Source organism: Papaver somniferum, chromosome 5, assembly GCF_003573695.1.
Source record: "Papaver somniferum cultivar HN1 chromosome 5, ASM357369v1, whole genome shotgun sequence".
In the NCBI taxonomy this organism is placed as follows: Eukaryota; Viridiplantae; Streptophyta; class Magnoliopsida; order Ranunculales; family Papaveraceae; genus Papaver; species Papaver somniferum.
The window spans coordinates 145,834,168-145,849,463 of record NC_039362.1 but is presented as its reverse complement, the minus strand read 5'-3'; the positions used below and the strand labels follow the sequence as shown (position 1 = coordinate 145,849,463).

Genomic DNA, 15,296 nt, shown 5'->3' with positions numbered 1-15,296 from the left:
TCCTCAATAAACTTTATCAGATTTTATATCTCCACGAGTATCCAAATCAACCTATTGAAAACCGGCACGTTTCGCAGCGTACAAAGGTGTATTTAGATAATTAAAAAGAATTTGAAGAAGAAACAGAGAGAAAAAGAAACTCTGTATAAAAAAAACGATATGATATGCATCCTTTCCATCAGTATCTTTGTAGTCCCTACATGATACCAGTGGCTGCCTCCCTCCATACAAGTTTAAAATTAATAAATGCAGAATCTCAAAAGCTTAAAATTGTACCAGCAGCAAAGAAGAACAAACTCAAATCAAGCTGGCTAGATTTGTCAACAAAAAACCGTGCAGCAGATCTCTCTAAACCTACCTTGCTTCACTACGAGTACCAGACCTTGAAACTCCATTGTAACAGCCGAGCTAAAAGGAGCCAAATCAGATTTTAGAGACTATGCAATTATCAATTAAATCAAAATCTGTCAGAAAAAGATCAGGATCATGGTTAAAGAGCTATTAACTTCATCTTCACAACTTGTAGTGAATACCTACGAAATGAGCATCCCATGGTATCTAACAAACTAATAGACTAAGATGAATCCTCTTTTAATGTATTCCAAGCAACAATATGGCAAGCTAAGAATGCTTTCGACTTCACAGGATTTGGATAGAAGTCTTTCTAAAACTGAATCCCTGCTTCGTTTCACATCATTATCCAACCCAAGACCTCTTCCTCTGCATACCACGAGAGAAGTATTGCAAAGCCAAGGAACGGAGACAATAAAACCCAAACCTGAATCGTTTACATGAAAACTACTTCCATTCCAACCCAAAACATCCTTGTACGCTCGGCAGACTTTTGAAACGTATTTGCCAACACCAGAAGACGGACTGCCATTCCTTTCCTGGTCAAAGAAATCAGCATCAGAGTGAAGGTTCACCACAACAGTACCATGCTGAGGATGAAGGCGATTTTTAAGAGCTTCTAAAAATGGACCATTGGGATCCCAAAATTTACGAGGAAATATGTCATCGCCATCGTAAGCATCAATGAACACAAGATCGTAGAGAGTGGTGCTGTTTTGGATGAAATTCTCTGCATCACATTCGTACAGAGAGAGCCTTTCATGGGTTCCTTTCCATAGGACTTCGTCAATTACTTCGGGACGGGGGAGTACACGCTCACCTGATGGTCTCATCATTGAAAAAGCAGGGAAACCCATTGCCTGAATGGAAGCCGAAACAACCAGGGGATCTATCTCGACACTGTGTACAATTGCACCTGAACTTGAAGATAGCAGTAAATATTCAGACTTCTTCATTGATTGTGCTACAATATCTCTCTCAAATTAACAATAACAATAATAGCTATGTGCTATTCTGGATAACTTTCGATTCGGCATGCAATACTATAAAAGGGACAAATACTTTTTTTTTTTGTGCTAAGAAAACAAAACATACACCAAGCTAAACACCACACTAAATAACCAAAAAGACCTAAAATCAACCTTTAGGATAGAAAAGCGATCTAGAGGTGCGTGATAGTTTGTCTATATCATTCTTATGACCCCACATCAACAAAAAATTGAAAGTAAAAAGCCATGTACGCAATTAAGGAAGAAGTATTGAACTTACCTGGAATTTTACTTGCTAAAAATAAAGGTAAGGTTCCACCACCATGACCAATACATAAAACATGCATAGGTTTTCGTCCAGAAACCGCTCCCATGAGATCAAAATTACATGAAGCAACGGTGGTCAAACCAACAGTGGCCATGCTCTTCATATCTGCGATAACCAGGAAGCAAGACATTATCAAATGGCGGTATAAAATGCTGAACTCAGAAGTTATTTAAGGCAGCACAATAATAATAGCACCAGTATCAATGTCAAGATATTAGACGCAGGTTGTAGCATGTACACAAAAATAAAAACTGGTCACGAAACCATAGACACGTGAAAGAGGAGAAGTGACAACAACACTGATGCTTGTAACTCCGGCATACAACAAACTGAAATCATAATTAGTCCCCCTTTCTTATCTTGATTGGTCTCTCACTTTGACAATGTCTGCCTTCCTAATTGCAAGAGCATAATATGTAAAGTGAACATCATACATTTTCAGATGAATGATCTTGCAAGTTAACAGCGCAAACTTATGATGGAGAAAGAACTACAATAGTCAACTCTGAAGCATATGAGATAAACTGATGCAAGATATATTAAATGCTATACAAAATCTGCTAGTCTACCCTATGATAACATCCAAAATATTAGGTTACGTTGACCTATAAACTGGCACCTAATACCTACGGAATATTAAAATCTAAGGGTGGTTATATAAACTGCAAGCCTTCAAAAATGTTTTGATCTGTCTATGTACATCTTACACTCATTAACAAGTTTGGCGAGCCAACAAGGTACTGTTACCATTCTAGAATGAGAAAATGATGAGTGGATATCGAAGTCATAAAAATACTAATGGTATCAATCTTCAAAATGAATGCAAACCAAAATTCTGTGTAATATAAATCAAGGGAATTACATGGAACAGCCAAGATATGCGGTTGCTGCATAAAAAACACTGATCCAGGATCCGACTTCTTGCATGCAGCCATTATCTTAACGGCACTTTGGCGAGTGATGTCGTTAAAGCGAAGGACGCGCCACTGGTAACCAAGTACCTTAAAGTCTGCATCGTCTTCATCTTGTGGTTGTATCTCTTGAAATCTTTGCTGGAGCCATTTCTCCACTCCGGTCCATTCAACTGCATCCTAAGATCAAATATGTCATGAATGTCTCGCAACGTATCTACTAAGCATTCAAACATCATAATTTCAAGCACTAAAAGAGTGCCTGGGTTACTAAGTAGATCAGCTGACAGGATAGGTCACAACACCAAACAACCCAATTACAGAAATACATAGAGAGAATATAGTCGTTTCACCCGCAATTGATAAATAAAGCACTACCAAAGACATCTCACTAAAATTCTCAAGAGAAATAACCAAATTGTTTTTTCTTTCCCTATTAGATGTCCAGTAGACAGTTATCAAAAGCATAGCATTGGTGTCGCCGTTGCAAGGACATAGACTCTACAGGACTGATGCCTGTAATTTATATGTTAAGGTTATTTTTATCAATTTCTTGGTCTTGACTAGTTCTTCAAGAGAATTCAAGGTAGTTTTATTGCAGAATCATTCAAATAACTACAGATCGCGAAGACTCAATTTGTTTCCATACCAGTAGTTCTTCATTTCTAATCAAGTTTTCACCTACCAATCGAGTTATAGCTATTGGTGCCAATAAAAATTCAATCAAAAACGGAATAATAGTTCCAAATGTGTGTAAGTTTCAATATAATCCAAACATGAAAATGAAAAGTGTTAAGCAACTAACCGGTCTGGAAGAAGGATATGCAACGACGGAGACAACACCATTTCCTTTGTCTGAATTAGAACGAAGAACAGTATGACCACCATCAGGAGAAGAAGAATCAGTTCCCCACCATTCAGAAGAATAAGACCAATCTCCTTCGTCTTGTGGAAGATGAAGATATTGTATTCTAGAAGACAAATAACGAGAATTCCATATCTTATAGGTCCTCCTTCTGGCTGTCTGCAACATCATCATCATATAAACCCTAACTTTCTCTATTTTTAAGAAAAGAAGGGTTCATTTTAAATAAGGGGGCGGGATTTATATACCCAGGAGACTGAAAGTCGTGAGTTTCGCCAAAACTGGCCCTAGTTTAGTCCCATATTACTTAGGATATTAATAAAGATTTGTCTATATACCAGAAAATGAAGAATTAGCTTGTCCCCTCGGGGACATCTGATAAAATTGGAACGATACAGAGAAGATTAGCATGGCCCCTGCGCAAGGATGACACGCACAAATCGAGAAATGGTCCAAATTTTTTTGATTTTCATTTCAATTTTTTTTGATTTTCATTTCAGTCAGTCTTGATGAAATATCAGTGGTTCATGGATTTTGCTAAGTATTTTGGTAGATGGTGATTTACATTATGGTGCTCTGATCAAAGAATGATAAAGTATCCAGTGGTTTTGATGAAATATCACAGTGGTTTCATCATGGATTTTGCTAAGTTAAGTGATTCTCCTCCAATGTTTCATCAAGTTTGATATTATATTCCTTCAAATTTTCAATTTTTATGCCATGGGTGCCAAGGAACACTGCAGGAGTTTATTGGCTGTACCAGCCAAAGTAACAATTTAAACTCGAGTAATGTGGCAGCTTGCCTTATGTAACCTCTGTTGTCCTTTCTGCTGCCGTTGCTCCTAAAACATCACATAATTTGTTGACACTGGACTAATTTTTGTACAGTGGTTTGATCCTAAAACAGTCAAGTGTAAGAAAATCAACAAAAATAATAAAGAGACGACGATCCTCGCTTTTGCTTAGAACTAGATAACTAGATCAATAGAGCGAGGTCTGAAAGAGAAATGGTGGATACCAGATTTCTGGCATCCGTTTGACAAGGACTCTGTGGAGAGGAGTAACCTTGAAATGATTTGCATTGAAGAGAAGATGAAGTCTTGACAATATATCATTCATACGCTGGTTATCAAAACATTAACACAAGAGGATCACAAAACATAAGAGGCAAAGACCACTGCAGTCCCTTGTTTGATTTAGAAGGGAACCCAGTAAAACTTTAACAGTATACCAAAACTGCACCGCTCAAAAATACGAATACAAATTTTGTTCCAAAATCCTGTAAACAAATAAAAGTTCACTAGGAAACGATCACTACACCAGAACAAAAATTCTGTGCTGTCTAAAGTCTCTCTAATTCACTCTAAAGACTAATCTTGTCCATTTCTTGATGATAATACCCCTCTACCATCTTGTCGGGACCCACGGTGATGGAGACCATTTCCTCTTGATGATCTATTGTAGTACTCTCCATCTTGTCCATTGCCTCTCCCAAAACTCCGTCCACCGGCAAAGCGACCACCTCTAGAAGCATCTGTCTGATAGCCTCCCCTTCCTCTAGCACCTCTTCCTCCTATAAGAAATTAATTAATCAATACGCTTAATGAGTTGGCTAAGAAAGCAACTACCCTCATCTAGATAAATCAAGGGCAAGGTTGAATTTATTGCTATGTGCTACTGTGACACGAGTCGTTATTACGATCCCAATGAGGATGTTATCCCTGAGGAAAAAGCAAAGCTTCTAATCATCCAGATCACATGTAAGGTTTCCACGTTCATCACAAAGGGCTTCTAAGCTAAGGCAAAAATACAGTCATCTGCTCTGTTCTGCCTTCTAAGGATCAATACCGGAACAAGGCGTTATACATGACATGGAAATAGAATTTAAGTGAGCAAACACTGGAATCAACAGCAACCATTCTACAAAAAGTAAGAGACTATACCAGCAGTTGAAGGGGTTAATAAAACAGAAACAGGGATATAATGCAAGATGTTCAGACAGAATTTCTGAATTTAACGAATTTCCAGAAAAAACAAATAAGAATCTGATAGTTTGAGAATCAGGAATCAAACACATACTTCCACGTACGCCACTGGGGTTTGGCCTCCGCTCCTCGATGTGTACAGCACGTCCATTAAGCTGTACTGGAGATGACTGCACAAAAAAAGATGATCTATCAGAATCTTAGAAGTATTAGCCCATTAAGGTCAGCCTCGCGCCAATCAGAACATCAAATGAATACCTAAGCAAAAAGCATAGAGGACGAAACACACAACACAAACGTCAAAAAACTAAAGTAAGGTACTATTATCATGAACAATAACAACAGAAGATGGTACATAGAAAAGTATGAAACATATCAGATGGAATATAGTTTCAGACTCAAGATCACAAGAGAATTACAAGAGATACTGAAGCCTAATTTTGCAAACACTCTATCCGCATTAAGATAATAAAAGACAACTAAAAGCTGGAAATAACAACACCATCATCGCTGAACAAGTGTGTTTTAAAGACTTCTTGACCATAATTATCACTCACATGATTCTGATGTAATTATAGCAATTGATTTCGTCAAGACGAGTTCAACAATACCTTTCTGAAAAACACATCATTTTTATGATTTACAACACAAGTCGTGGACCCCAAACAATTTAGTACTATTAACACTACTTTTTCCTTCCAAAATAGCTCGAGTACCTAAAATAACTAGATCATTTTCTCACCAAACATCTTATCATGCAAGCACAACATACTGCATAAACACGCAACGAGACTACTGAAAATCATTGCTAAGGATGGCAGGAATTTAAAAAAAGGTAAACCAGTATACAAATTAGTGGAAACAGCTCAAAGGCTTTTGCATTAGCAAAATGGCCAGTAATGAAAGAGACTCCAACCTGAATAGCAATTTGAGCACCGGTAGCATCTTCAAATTCAACAAATGCATAGCAAACACCAATATCCTACACACCAGAAATCAGTCGGTTTCTTTAATATGGGGACCAAAGCTTCTGGGAAATTGTCAATACAAAACCACCACTCATAGATAACCATTAACATGATAAAAAACGATTCGCATATGGTTTATTGTTTGAACCAGACAATATGTCCAGTGTACAAGTACAAAATCACATCGGGGAATTTAAAGAGTAGGCGGTGTAATGCACCTGGCGAACCCTAATGGCGACTCCATCAGGCTTGATTCTACCAAACTGTTTAAGCTCTTGCTCAATTTCAGAAGCGGTAACTGTAGAGGACAAATTCCTCACATAAACAGATACTCCTTCACCTGAAATAGTAAAGCAATAGCAAAGCAATTTAACACAAGGCACCACAATGAACCTTTCCTCAACAGACAACGATCACTTGTTTCCAGCAAGTAATTAAAGAAGAACAATAAGCCAAGAATTAGCAACTAACCTTCTTCAAATGATGCCTCCTCAACTGGTTCAGCGTTAGACCTTTCCGAACCATATGCCTGCTGGGAAGGCTGTTGTGCATGATTCCATTCTGAAGTGGGTGGGACACCCTTGCTCACAGATTGTTGAGGAGCCGCTGCAGATTGCCCCCTAGCCAACTTCATGATGACATAAGTAACAGGTAAGCAGACAAAAATAGATGAGACCCAAAAAGAAATAATGCAAGGATTAGGAGGCACATACAATAGAAGCGTATGTTTTTTTTGGAGGTTCTCCAACAGGTTCCTCAACAGGGATAGGAGCATACTCTTGCATGGTACTGCTCATTTCACTCAAATACGCAGGTGCAGCCTCTTCCAGGTGAAATTCTTCGAGAGCGTGTGTTGGTGGTTCCACTTCGTCAATTTCAGGATAATGCTGTTCCTGTTGCTCCGAGTGTATGTACTGATCGGCTGAGTCATTTTCTTCAGCATTGGCCGAGTCCTCAAAATCCCTAGCCTGTGTTTCTCCACCTTGCAAGTAATCAGAAACTGCAAAGCCAAAAAAACATAACATATTCCTTAGATTCCAGCAAAAAAACTGTTACAATAAAATGAACTTTTTTTACGAAGTGTCGTCAACGGATAACAGCTCTCCAGACATTAACTTTAGCATTATTTCAAGGTCAAAAGAAAAAAAAAGAGAGGAAACATGGCTGCCTCTTTCTTCAATATACCTAGACTTAGTCTTTCTATTTTCCTACAAAGAATCTGCGCAACGTTAACTGACCCCCTTAACTTCAGTGTTTTAGGTCGCTGTGTCGGACATCGATACTTGTACCCATGTCGTTGATACACAGATAATTACTCTTGGAAGTGCAACAATACCGACCACCATGGTTGCTTTTGCACAATAAAAAAGAGACAATGGGAATGATATCCTGGAGTAGATATTGATATTTACTATTCGTTAATAACTTCGTAGTAAGAGGAGAAGCTTGATGTACCTGGCTCCTGATAAGAGGTAGAAGTATCAAGTGTGGAATCAAATTGACTATGCGTAGCCATGTCAGATGGATGAGGATGAATTTGCTCCTCCGCAAGGAAGTGAAAGATGTCACTGAGAACAAAGTAGCCTTTCTCCTGAGGAGCAAGAAAGAAGGACTGTGCAAAATTTCTTCTGCCTACGTAGTCCTTTGTTTGCACAGAACCAGAAACCATGGTAAGAACACCTCCATTCCATGAATCCAAAGAATGTGCTGTCTTGATCTCAATTTCAGTGAAATTGAGCGCCATTATAACTGTATGAATTTGCTGCAAAGGGAAAAAAGCAAAAAGTTCACTCATAAACACACATGAATCAACAACGAAATGTGAGCAAAAGTGAAAATGAATACTACTCACTACTCTGGATGTTATATGTAGAACTTACGAGTACGATGGACAGTAAAATAAGATATAACCAATGTGAGGTGCATGATAATCATTTTATTTTGCGTCTGAGTTTGCACCATCCTGTTCAAAGGGTTAAAGTATGAAGTTGCACTTCCCATGGTAATGGCAATTCACCATGAAACCAAAAGCCTAATGGTTCTCACTGCTGTCTCCTATGTTCCATAAAGAACTTAAAACTGATAACACGTATAGATAAATAAAAAAAGGGGAACCCAAATTGCAGAGATAAGAAGAAACATGGATCTAAGCACATGCATATACTGGATTAAAACCCAAAACAAAAAGATAAAAATTGAGAAGCATTTTCTCACCAGCATACCGACAGCCGTTTCACTATTAGTTCCATCGACACGGAGCATGGTGCTTATATCAGTATAAAACTGATGAACTAAATCACGTTGTTTTTGAAGAACCTGGTAGTATTGCCCAACAAAGTACGAACCCACCTGTAACGAGAAAAAAACTCAAAACTCAAAAACCAAACCAAAACCCATCTAAATCCTGAAACAAAGAAAGATTTAGGGCAGTACAATCACCTGAGAAGCAGTAACGGTACCAGGATACGCAGACGCCATTACTTCGTTTCACTAGTAAAACATGCAACTGAATCTCAAAACCCTAACCCCTAGATGTACCCAAGCTAGATCTGCAATGCTCTGAAAAAGATCTGTAAAAAGTAGAATTCGGATTAGGGTTTTATAACCAAAAGAAAATAAACTCATAACATCTATCTTTATCCCCTCGTAAACTAAAAGATAGAAAGAAAATCAAGAAAATCGAACTTTGAATTTGAAAAGAAAATCGAAAACCTAACCAAAATTAATCAAGAAAAATCCCTGGATAATTTCCTCCGGAGATCTCTGCTCTCTCTCTCTCTCACTCTCTCTCTCTCTGTTATAGAGGAAAGAGTAGTGGTGTTTAGTGGTGAACTCTTTCTACCGTGACTATTCAGTCTTCCACTGGTTTTTTGTTTATATATCCTTCCCCCTTCTTTGAGGCGTTTCAATCAGTAAAAGACGCGTATTCTATCATTTTCCATAAATGAATATAATTTCCTTTGATCCCTATTCTTCTTCTGGTCTTGGATCATTTCTTGACAGCCGTTGACCAGTGTGCCCACTTTTCAGTCATCTCTTCTGGGTGTAAAAATCGGCCTATGGATTTCTTTTTATTTATTTATTTTACTTTAAATGGTTAAAATATTATTCAGAAAAAGGAAAAGGAAAACAAAGTATAAGCGTCTGGGGATATATGGCTGATTTCTGCTCGAAAGCAGGGAAGCGGGGATTTCAAAATGGGCGAGGTTTAGGACGTGGCCAGAAAAAAATAAAAAAGCGACGAGAATGACCTCATTTTTATAAAATTCGGTGACGTTGTAGACTTCGCTTAGGAGCAACGTCTGGGACATCGCTCAAATTTTTTAAGCGAGTACGTAGTCCTCGCAATCTTGAAATATTTGTTTGACCTTTCCAGTCTTACATCCCTGTCACACCCTACTACACAATTTACACTCTTTCTATCTAATTCGTGCTCTCCTCATAATCGTTGAAAGTATAGTCCAGAATTAATGGTTCGTTACCCGGATCAATGTGACCGAGCTTAACCCTAACGTACATGTGTTTTTTATAATTTTAGAGAGCGACAATAGTGGTAAATGTATCGATAAAAAAATTGTAAGTGGCTTATTATGTAACATATTAATCTTCTTCGCTAGTAACAAGCAAATTTTTTGGACACAACGTTGAATGCGGAGTGTTATGTTTAGTGGACTCAAAAAAGATTTGACTTATTTCATTAATTTTAAACTACAACACAAGATAGTACGTTGAGCCAATACAATGACCAATGACAACTCGTATTAGGTCACTGTCTTAGGCACCTCGGATGCACTTAATACGTGCAATAAGCCTTTAAACCGGTAGGTGTCCCTGTCGGCCGAGTGGTGTCTCGGGGGGTTTACAAGAGGTTTACCCACAAAACCTTTACTCCATTTGCAGTGGAATTAATCATCTTCATCGCTAGCTTTATGTAGTTCACGACATATTTCATCCGGATTGAACTCGGATATCCTTTCTTTAAGCAGTAAATAACACTCATAGAATTTGAATTCTTTGTTGGTGGCCTCCGAGCATCTATGTTTCGCCTCATTTTCCTTCAATAAACAAACAATAAATTATTAGTGTTTCATTTAAATGGTTTCTTAACATAATTTGACTCAAATTTTGAACCACTTACACATTCGTCGATAGTCCAGCCGCTAGGTAAGTTTCGGTATAAAGGTACTACATATTCCAAGTATCGTTTCACCTGGTTCTTAATCGAGGTGACCCTATTTTGTAAGACACGACTAGTTCTCTGATTTGGATTTTCGTTTATAACTGTTACATGTTGAACTACCAAATCCCATAAGTTCACTCCGGAAATACTATTTCGCGTAACATTTTCGGCCACAAAGACACTCATCCATGATTATATTATAGATGTATCTTCCTCGTTTGTGAATTTGATTTCCATAACCAACCCAAGAATATAACAGCAAAGTGTTGAAAGGATAAATAAAGATGGTTTTTGATCTGTGTTGTTTATTTTCTGGTAGAGAATGAAGGTATTTATAGTGAACTTCTTTGTCTGGATCCATTGAAATATTAAATTACATCGAATAACTTTATTCATTTTTGTCGATTGCACATCATCTTACTAATATTTTCCTATCCTCCCATGTGGTTGGTTTTATTTGGTATCAATGGATCTTTAATTTGTTGGGTCATATCATTTTATGAAACAAAAAAGTTAAAAAAATTACATTTTACAATTTAATACAACCAATGGCCATCATAATATCTTCTCGTATATATTAAGGGTTTTTCCGAAATAACAAAGGAGGGGCGATTATAAACAGTAGGGGTCGTTTTTCAAATAATCAATGACGGTGATTAGCAGTAAATAAAATAAATGTATTGATCCTGAAAACAACAAAGTCCCACTATATTTTACACAGATGTATTCACTCTACATTGTATGCCGGGACTACATCTTTTAAGAGCTCGTACAATTGATCATACTTAAATGGCCTCTTTGATTTTGCACGATATTCGATGCGAGCTCTTGTTTTCTGTAGGGAAAAAAACATAAAATGAATAAGTACCGACCTTTTTTTATTAGACCAAGTAATTATTAAGGTGATATGTTTACTTACGCGAGCTTCATAGGACAATGCAGGATGACCTATGTTAACGTCAAGCAAAAATGTTACAAAAGTATCAATTTCGGACGTGATCAAAGCAAATCTTTTTTTAACAGACATCTTTGTTCTCCCGTTTTCGTTTGCGGTAATATATTCGAAGGATTGAAAAACACGGCGCCAAAAAATAGATTTTTCATTTTCACATTCTTCCGGTGGACCTTGATTTGTAACTGAATTACATGCTCGCACAACCCCCAAATCTTCTTCACTACTAAAGCGCGTGATTAATTTTATACAGAGTATAAATTTGTTTGTCTTTCTAATTACTGAAGAGTACTCAGTGAATTTGTTGGCTTAAATAGGAAGAGTGGGTGGAAAAAAATAAACTCTGACATAAAGTATGTTATCAACCTCACCACAAATGGACTGAGTGGTATTCTAGTGACGACTAGAAATTCGTGACTAAAAATCTTCTCTTCTCGAGACGGACGGTTTTCGGTAAATAGTAAGGCTTGGTAGTTAACATTAAATGACATTTGAAAAAAGATTGGGTTATTTGAATAAGGGTCGTTTGTAAATAGTCGTGGGTGTTTTTGAGCAGTTATGGAATTTCCAAATTAATAAGTATCGTTTATTTACAGTATAGGGTGTTTATAGTAAACTTGTTGGTCTTGATTCGTTTAATTTATAAATTACATCGAATAATTTTTTACTCTTATCAATGGCTTTTGCCATAAATATTATCCTGTAACCCCATGTGTTTGGTTTTACCACACAACTAGATTTTTTGTCATATTTTTGATATTTTGGGAAGATGAGATTTTGTGTCAATGCAATTTCAATTCTTTGAGAAGTGTCTCTATTATTTTCCCTACACCTTTTTCCACCCTGAATTATCATAATTTTTCATGGATTATTTTGAGTAATCAAATCATCTAGGAAGTTTTATTTTTTTGCGACACCTTTTTCTGACAATATATCTATATTATAAGGAACAATGGTATTTTTCTATATGGACGGGTATCTACAGTTGGATATATAAAGGACGATCTGGATTTATACATGAAACTATACGAGATAATTTAGATATATCTTAGGCGTACGTATAAAGGGCGGTCTTGATTCTCCGCACTAATTCCCCTTGACAGGCCCCCCAAAAAAATGTAACGTACGTCTCAGACCTGAAAGTCACCTTTGCTTCTGCCATGAATTTCGTTGCAGTGAATAAATGCTGGGAAAATTGAAATAGACATAGGTGATGTAAACCTGATTTTAGGTTTGATTCATTCTCCCAAAGGCTCCTCCTTTCAATTCCATTGGCATATTTAGGATTTTCGATTGTGTTTGATGGAATTCATGAATGAATCTCCTGAAATATTAGTTTTGAATTTTTAAAACACATCCTATTTATTCACCTGCACCACTATTTTAGGTTTTTTTTTCACAATTTTAGTTCAATGACCAATTGCTTCCATAGTTTTGATTTTGAAGTTCTGCAATTGTTCCAAGCTGAATTTTAATCTTTGTCAGCAATTTTAGATTTTGTAGCATCCTGATTTTTGTTATTCTCGCCAATGCAGTGATTCAACGATGGCATCTCAACTTCGATGAATCTCTTACCAGAAAAACCCAGTTATCGCGCATCAGGCTACCTAAAATTGGCTAAAGGAAACCATGCCAGACGAAAACGTAAGCAAACTATATAATTGCCCGTTTAGTTTTCTCTCGAATTATATTGTGTAATACATTTGATGCCTGAAAGTCTGATTTTTTAATTTAGGTAGTACGTGTCTTAACCAAAAAGGTAAATACCATAAGTAAAATTTACACCAAGAAAATAACAGACGTGTCTCCGGGTGAATGTTTTGATTCACACCATGATCCACGTGTTGGAACTTTCGGTTCTATTATTTATCTTAGTAATGATCTTACTAAGGTGTTATTTGAATAAAATTGGATTAACTTAGTGAAATTTTGGGGAATTCTTTTTTCATTTATTTTTGTTTGAATGTTCTGTAGTCAAATTATTTTGTACAAGAAGTTTCACATAAATCAAGATAACATATCGAGAAATTAGAAGGAGTTTCAGCCTTGAGTTGTTGATAGTACTGGATTAACTGTGGAGGAGTTCCCGCTGATTTTCTAAAAAACTTGCAATTTGTTTGGTATAACAAGGTTGAATTTTGTTGAGCAAATGTGATAAAATCATGGTATTATCTTTGGATGAAGATTAATATCTTACAAGCCATCGTTGAGGGATACTGTTGATGGTATTCATGTTCAAATTTCCAAGATCGAGGATGATCTTATCTTAACATTTTCATGTTAAATTCTAACATTGTTTGGTATAGTTGATTTATTCTGTGACTGGCATAGTACTCCGAGTCACTATGCGGTCAATTTGCTTTTTGTTCTTCAACCTTGGATAGTACTCTGAAATGAAGACATGTTCTATTATAAGTTGGCGATACGTTGGAGTTCTCATAGCACCGTTAGATAATATATAAATAGGAATTTTATTGGTGGTAATTTTGTTGCATCGGGAGGTCTCTTCTAAGCTAGAATTTGATCTATATAGAGCGTTGAGGATATCTTTGATGTGTCAATTCAAATTACCGAAGCACCTTCACTGAAACAATAAATTGCTTTAGAGAACACATGAAATGCTACAACAATTTGGTTGTGCAGATTTTTTTGTTTCTTTGATGAATTAGATTAATGTCTGTCTTTGGTATTTGAAGTTTTTACCTAATTTTTTTCCAGGAGCGTGTTGCTGGGTACATCAATCTGCTCACTCAACTTATGGAAAGGTGGAAGGTATGTGAGCAAACGAAAGTCATTTCTTAAGAATTCTTTAAACATAACAAAGCACACAATTTAACATAAGAAGGTGACAAATTAAGTCCTCACATTATATACACACGGTTGATAGCAGGAGTTTATCATCAGGGAAACTGCATTTTCTTTTGGATTACAGGTCACTTCTTTCTATAGCAAAAAATGTGAGGAACGGATTTAAAGTTTAGCAAAGATAAGAATGGCCAAATATGTGAACTTGAATCCCACTCGAAAGATGACGACAAACAAAGATTGTGAATATGTCACCACACAGTTTTCCACACACATACCATGGCATTAGGAGTAACATTAGTAGTCTTTTAACTGTTGGCATGCCAATCTTTACTAAATTTGCTGACGAGATAGTTACATAAAACCCTAAACTAATTAGAATGCACTTCCTTCACAGTGATTGGATACTCTTATTGTTTACTTATTTGAAACTCTCATCACTGCCAATTTCATGTTCATATTTAACGATAGACTCTTCCAGTTCATGTATTGTAGAGCAGATATTTCTTTGTAATAAACGCTCCAATAATGAAAGCATTAAGGGGATGCCAAATTAATCGGAATAAAATCATTCATGAAACTGATATGAGATAATGTGTCCATGTTTAGTTAATATCCATGGTCGTGCACAACATTTACAAACTTATATATAACTCATATGAGCACGTTGTAACGTTTTCCAAGCCGGCTGACTCTATTTTGGACATACATGGGAAGTAGACAAAAAAATTTCATCGTGACTAGCCTTTTAATTTTGTTCTAGCTCGGTCAATTTCTATTGGATTAATGGGTTTGCGATGTTATATGTTAGTTATGTTGTGATATTATTGTTACAGGCCCAACACTAAATTTGATGAGACGAGATATGGGTTGCATACTAAGTCAGGTCAAAGTCATCCATGATAGAGTACTGGATTACCATGACTATCCACTATAAACGTATCACCCCAGTGGTTCATTTT

General features: G+C 36.6%; 2 protein-coding genes and 1 non-coding gene across 4 annotated transcripts; 1 reads left to right on the top strand and 2 right to left on the bottom strand.

Moving 5' to 3' along the window:
* Positions 1 to 125: 125 nt before the first annotated feature.
* Positions 126 to 3,734, bottom strand: LOC113283086. Of its 2 annotated transcripts, none has more exons than XM_026532241.1 (4): positions 3,385 to 3,734; positions 2,531 to 2,759; positions 1,621 to 1,773; positions 126 to 1,267 (listed from the first exon to the last, which is right to left on the bottom strand). In XM_026532241.1, the coding sequence occupies exons 1-4, from the start codon at positions 3,619 to 3,621 to the stop codon at positions 567 to 569; spliced, it is 1,320 nt and encodes a 439-aa protein (XP_026388026.1). In that variant the 5' UTR covers positions 3,622 to 3,734; the 3' UTR covers positions 126 to 566. The 2 variants fall into 2 exon arrangements, with proteins under 2 accessions (XP_026388026.1, XP_026388027.1); XM_026532242.1 differs by having other exon boundaries at positions 2,531 to 2,752; positions 3,385 to 3,630.
* A 69-nt stretch (positions 3,735 to 3,803) lies between these two features.
* On the top strand, positions 3,804 to 3,906 carry LOC113284734. Its single transcript, XR_003328356.1, has one exon. It is a non-coding gene; the product is annotated as a U6 spliceosomal RNA (small nuclear RNA).
* Positions 3,907 to 4,532: 626 nt separating this feature from the next.
* On the bottom strand, positions 4,533 to 9,274 carry LOC113283085 (putative G3BP-like protein). The gene is made up of 10 exons (XM_026532240.1): positions 9,115 to 9,274; positions 8,837 to 8,967; positions 8,612 to 8,746; positions 7,853 to 8,159; positions 7,111 to 7,397; positions 6,869 to 7,025; positions 6,616 to 6,737; positions 6,346 to 6,411; positions 5,524 to 5,599; positions 4,533 to 5,017 (listed from the first exon to the last, which is right to left on the bottom strand). The coding sequence occupies exons 2-10, from the start codon at positions 8,873 to 8,875 to the stop codon at positions 4,815 to 4,817; spliced, it is 1,392 nt and encodes a 463-aa protein (XP_026388025.1). The 5' UTR covers positions 8,876 to 8,967; positions 9,115 to 9,274; the 3' UTR covers positions 4,533 to 4,814.
* Between the last annotated feature and the right edge of the window lie 6,022 nt (positions 9,275 to 15,296).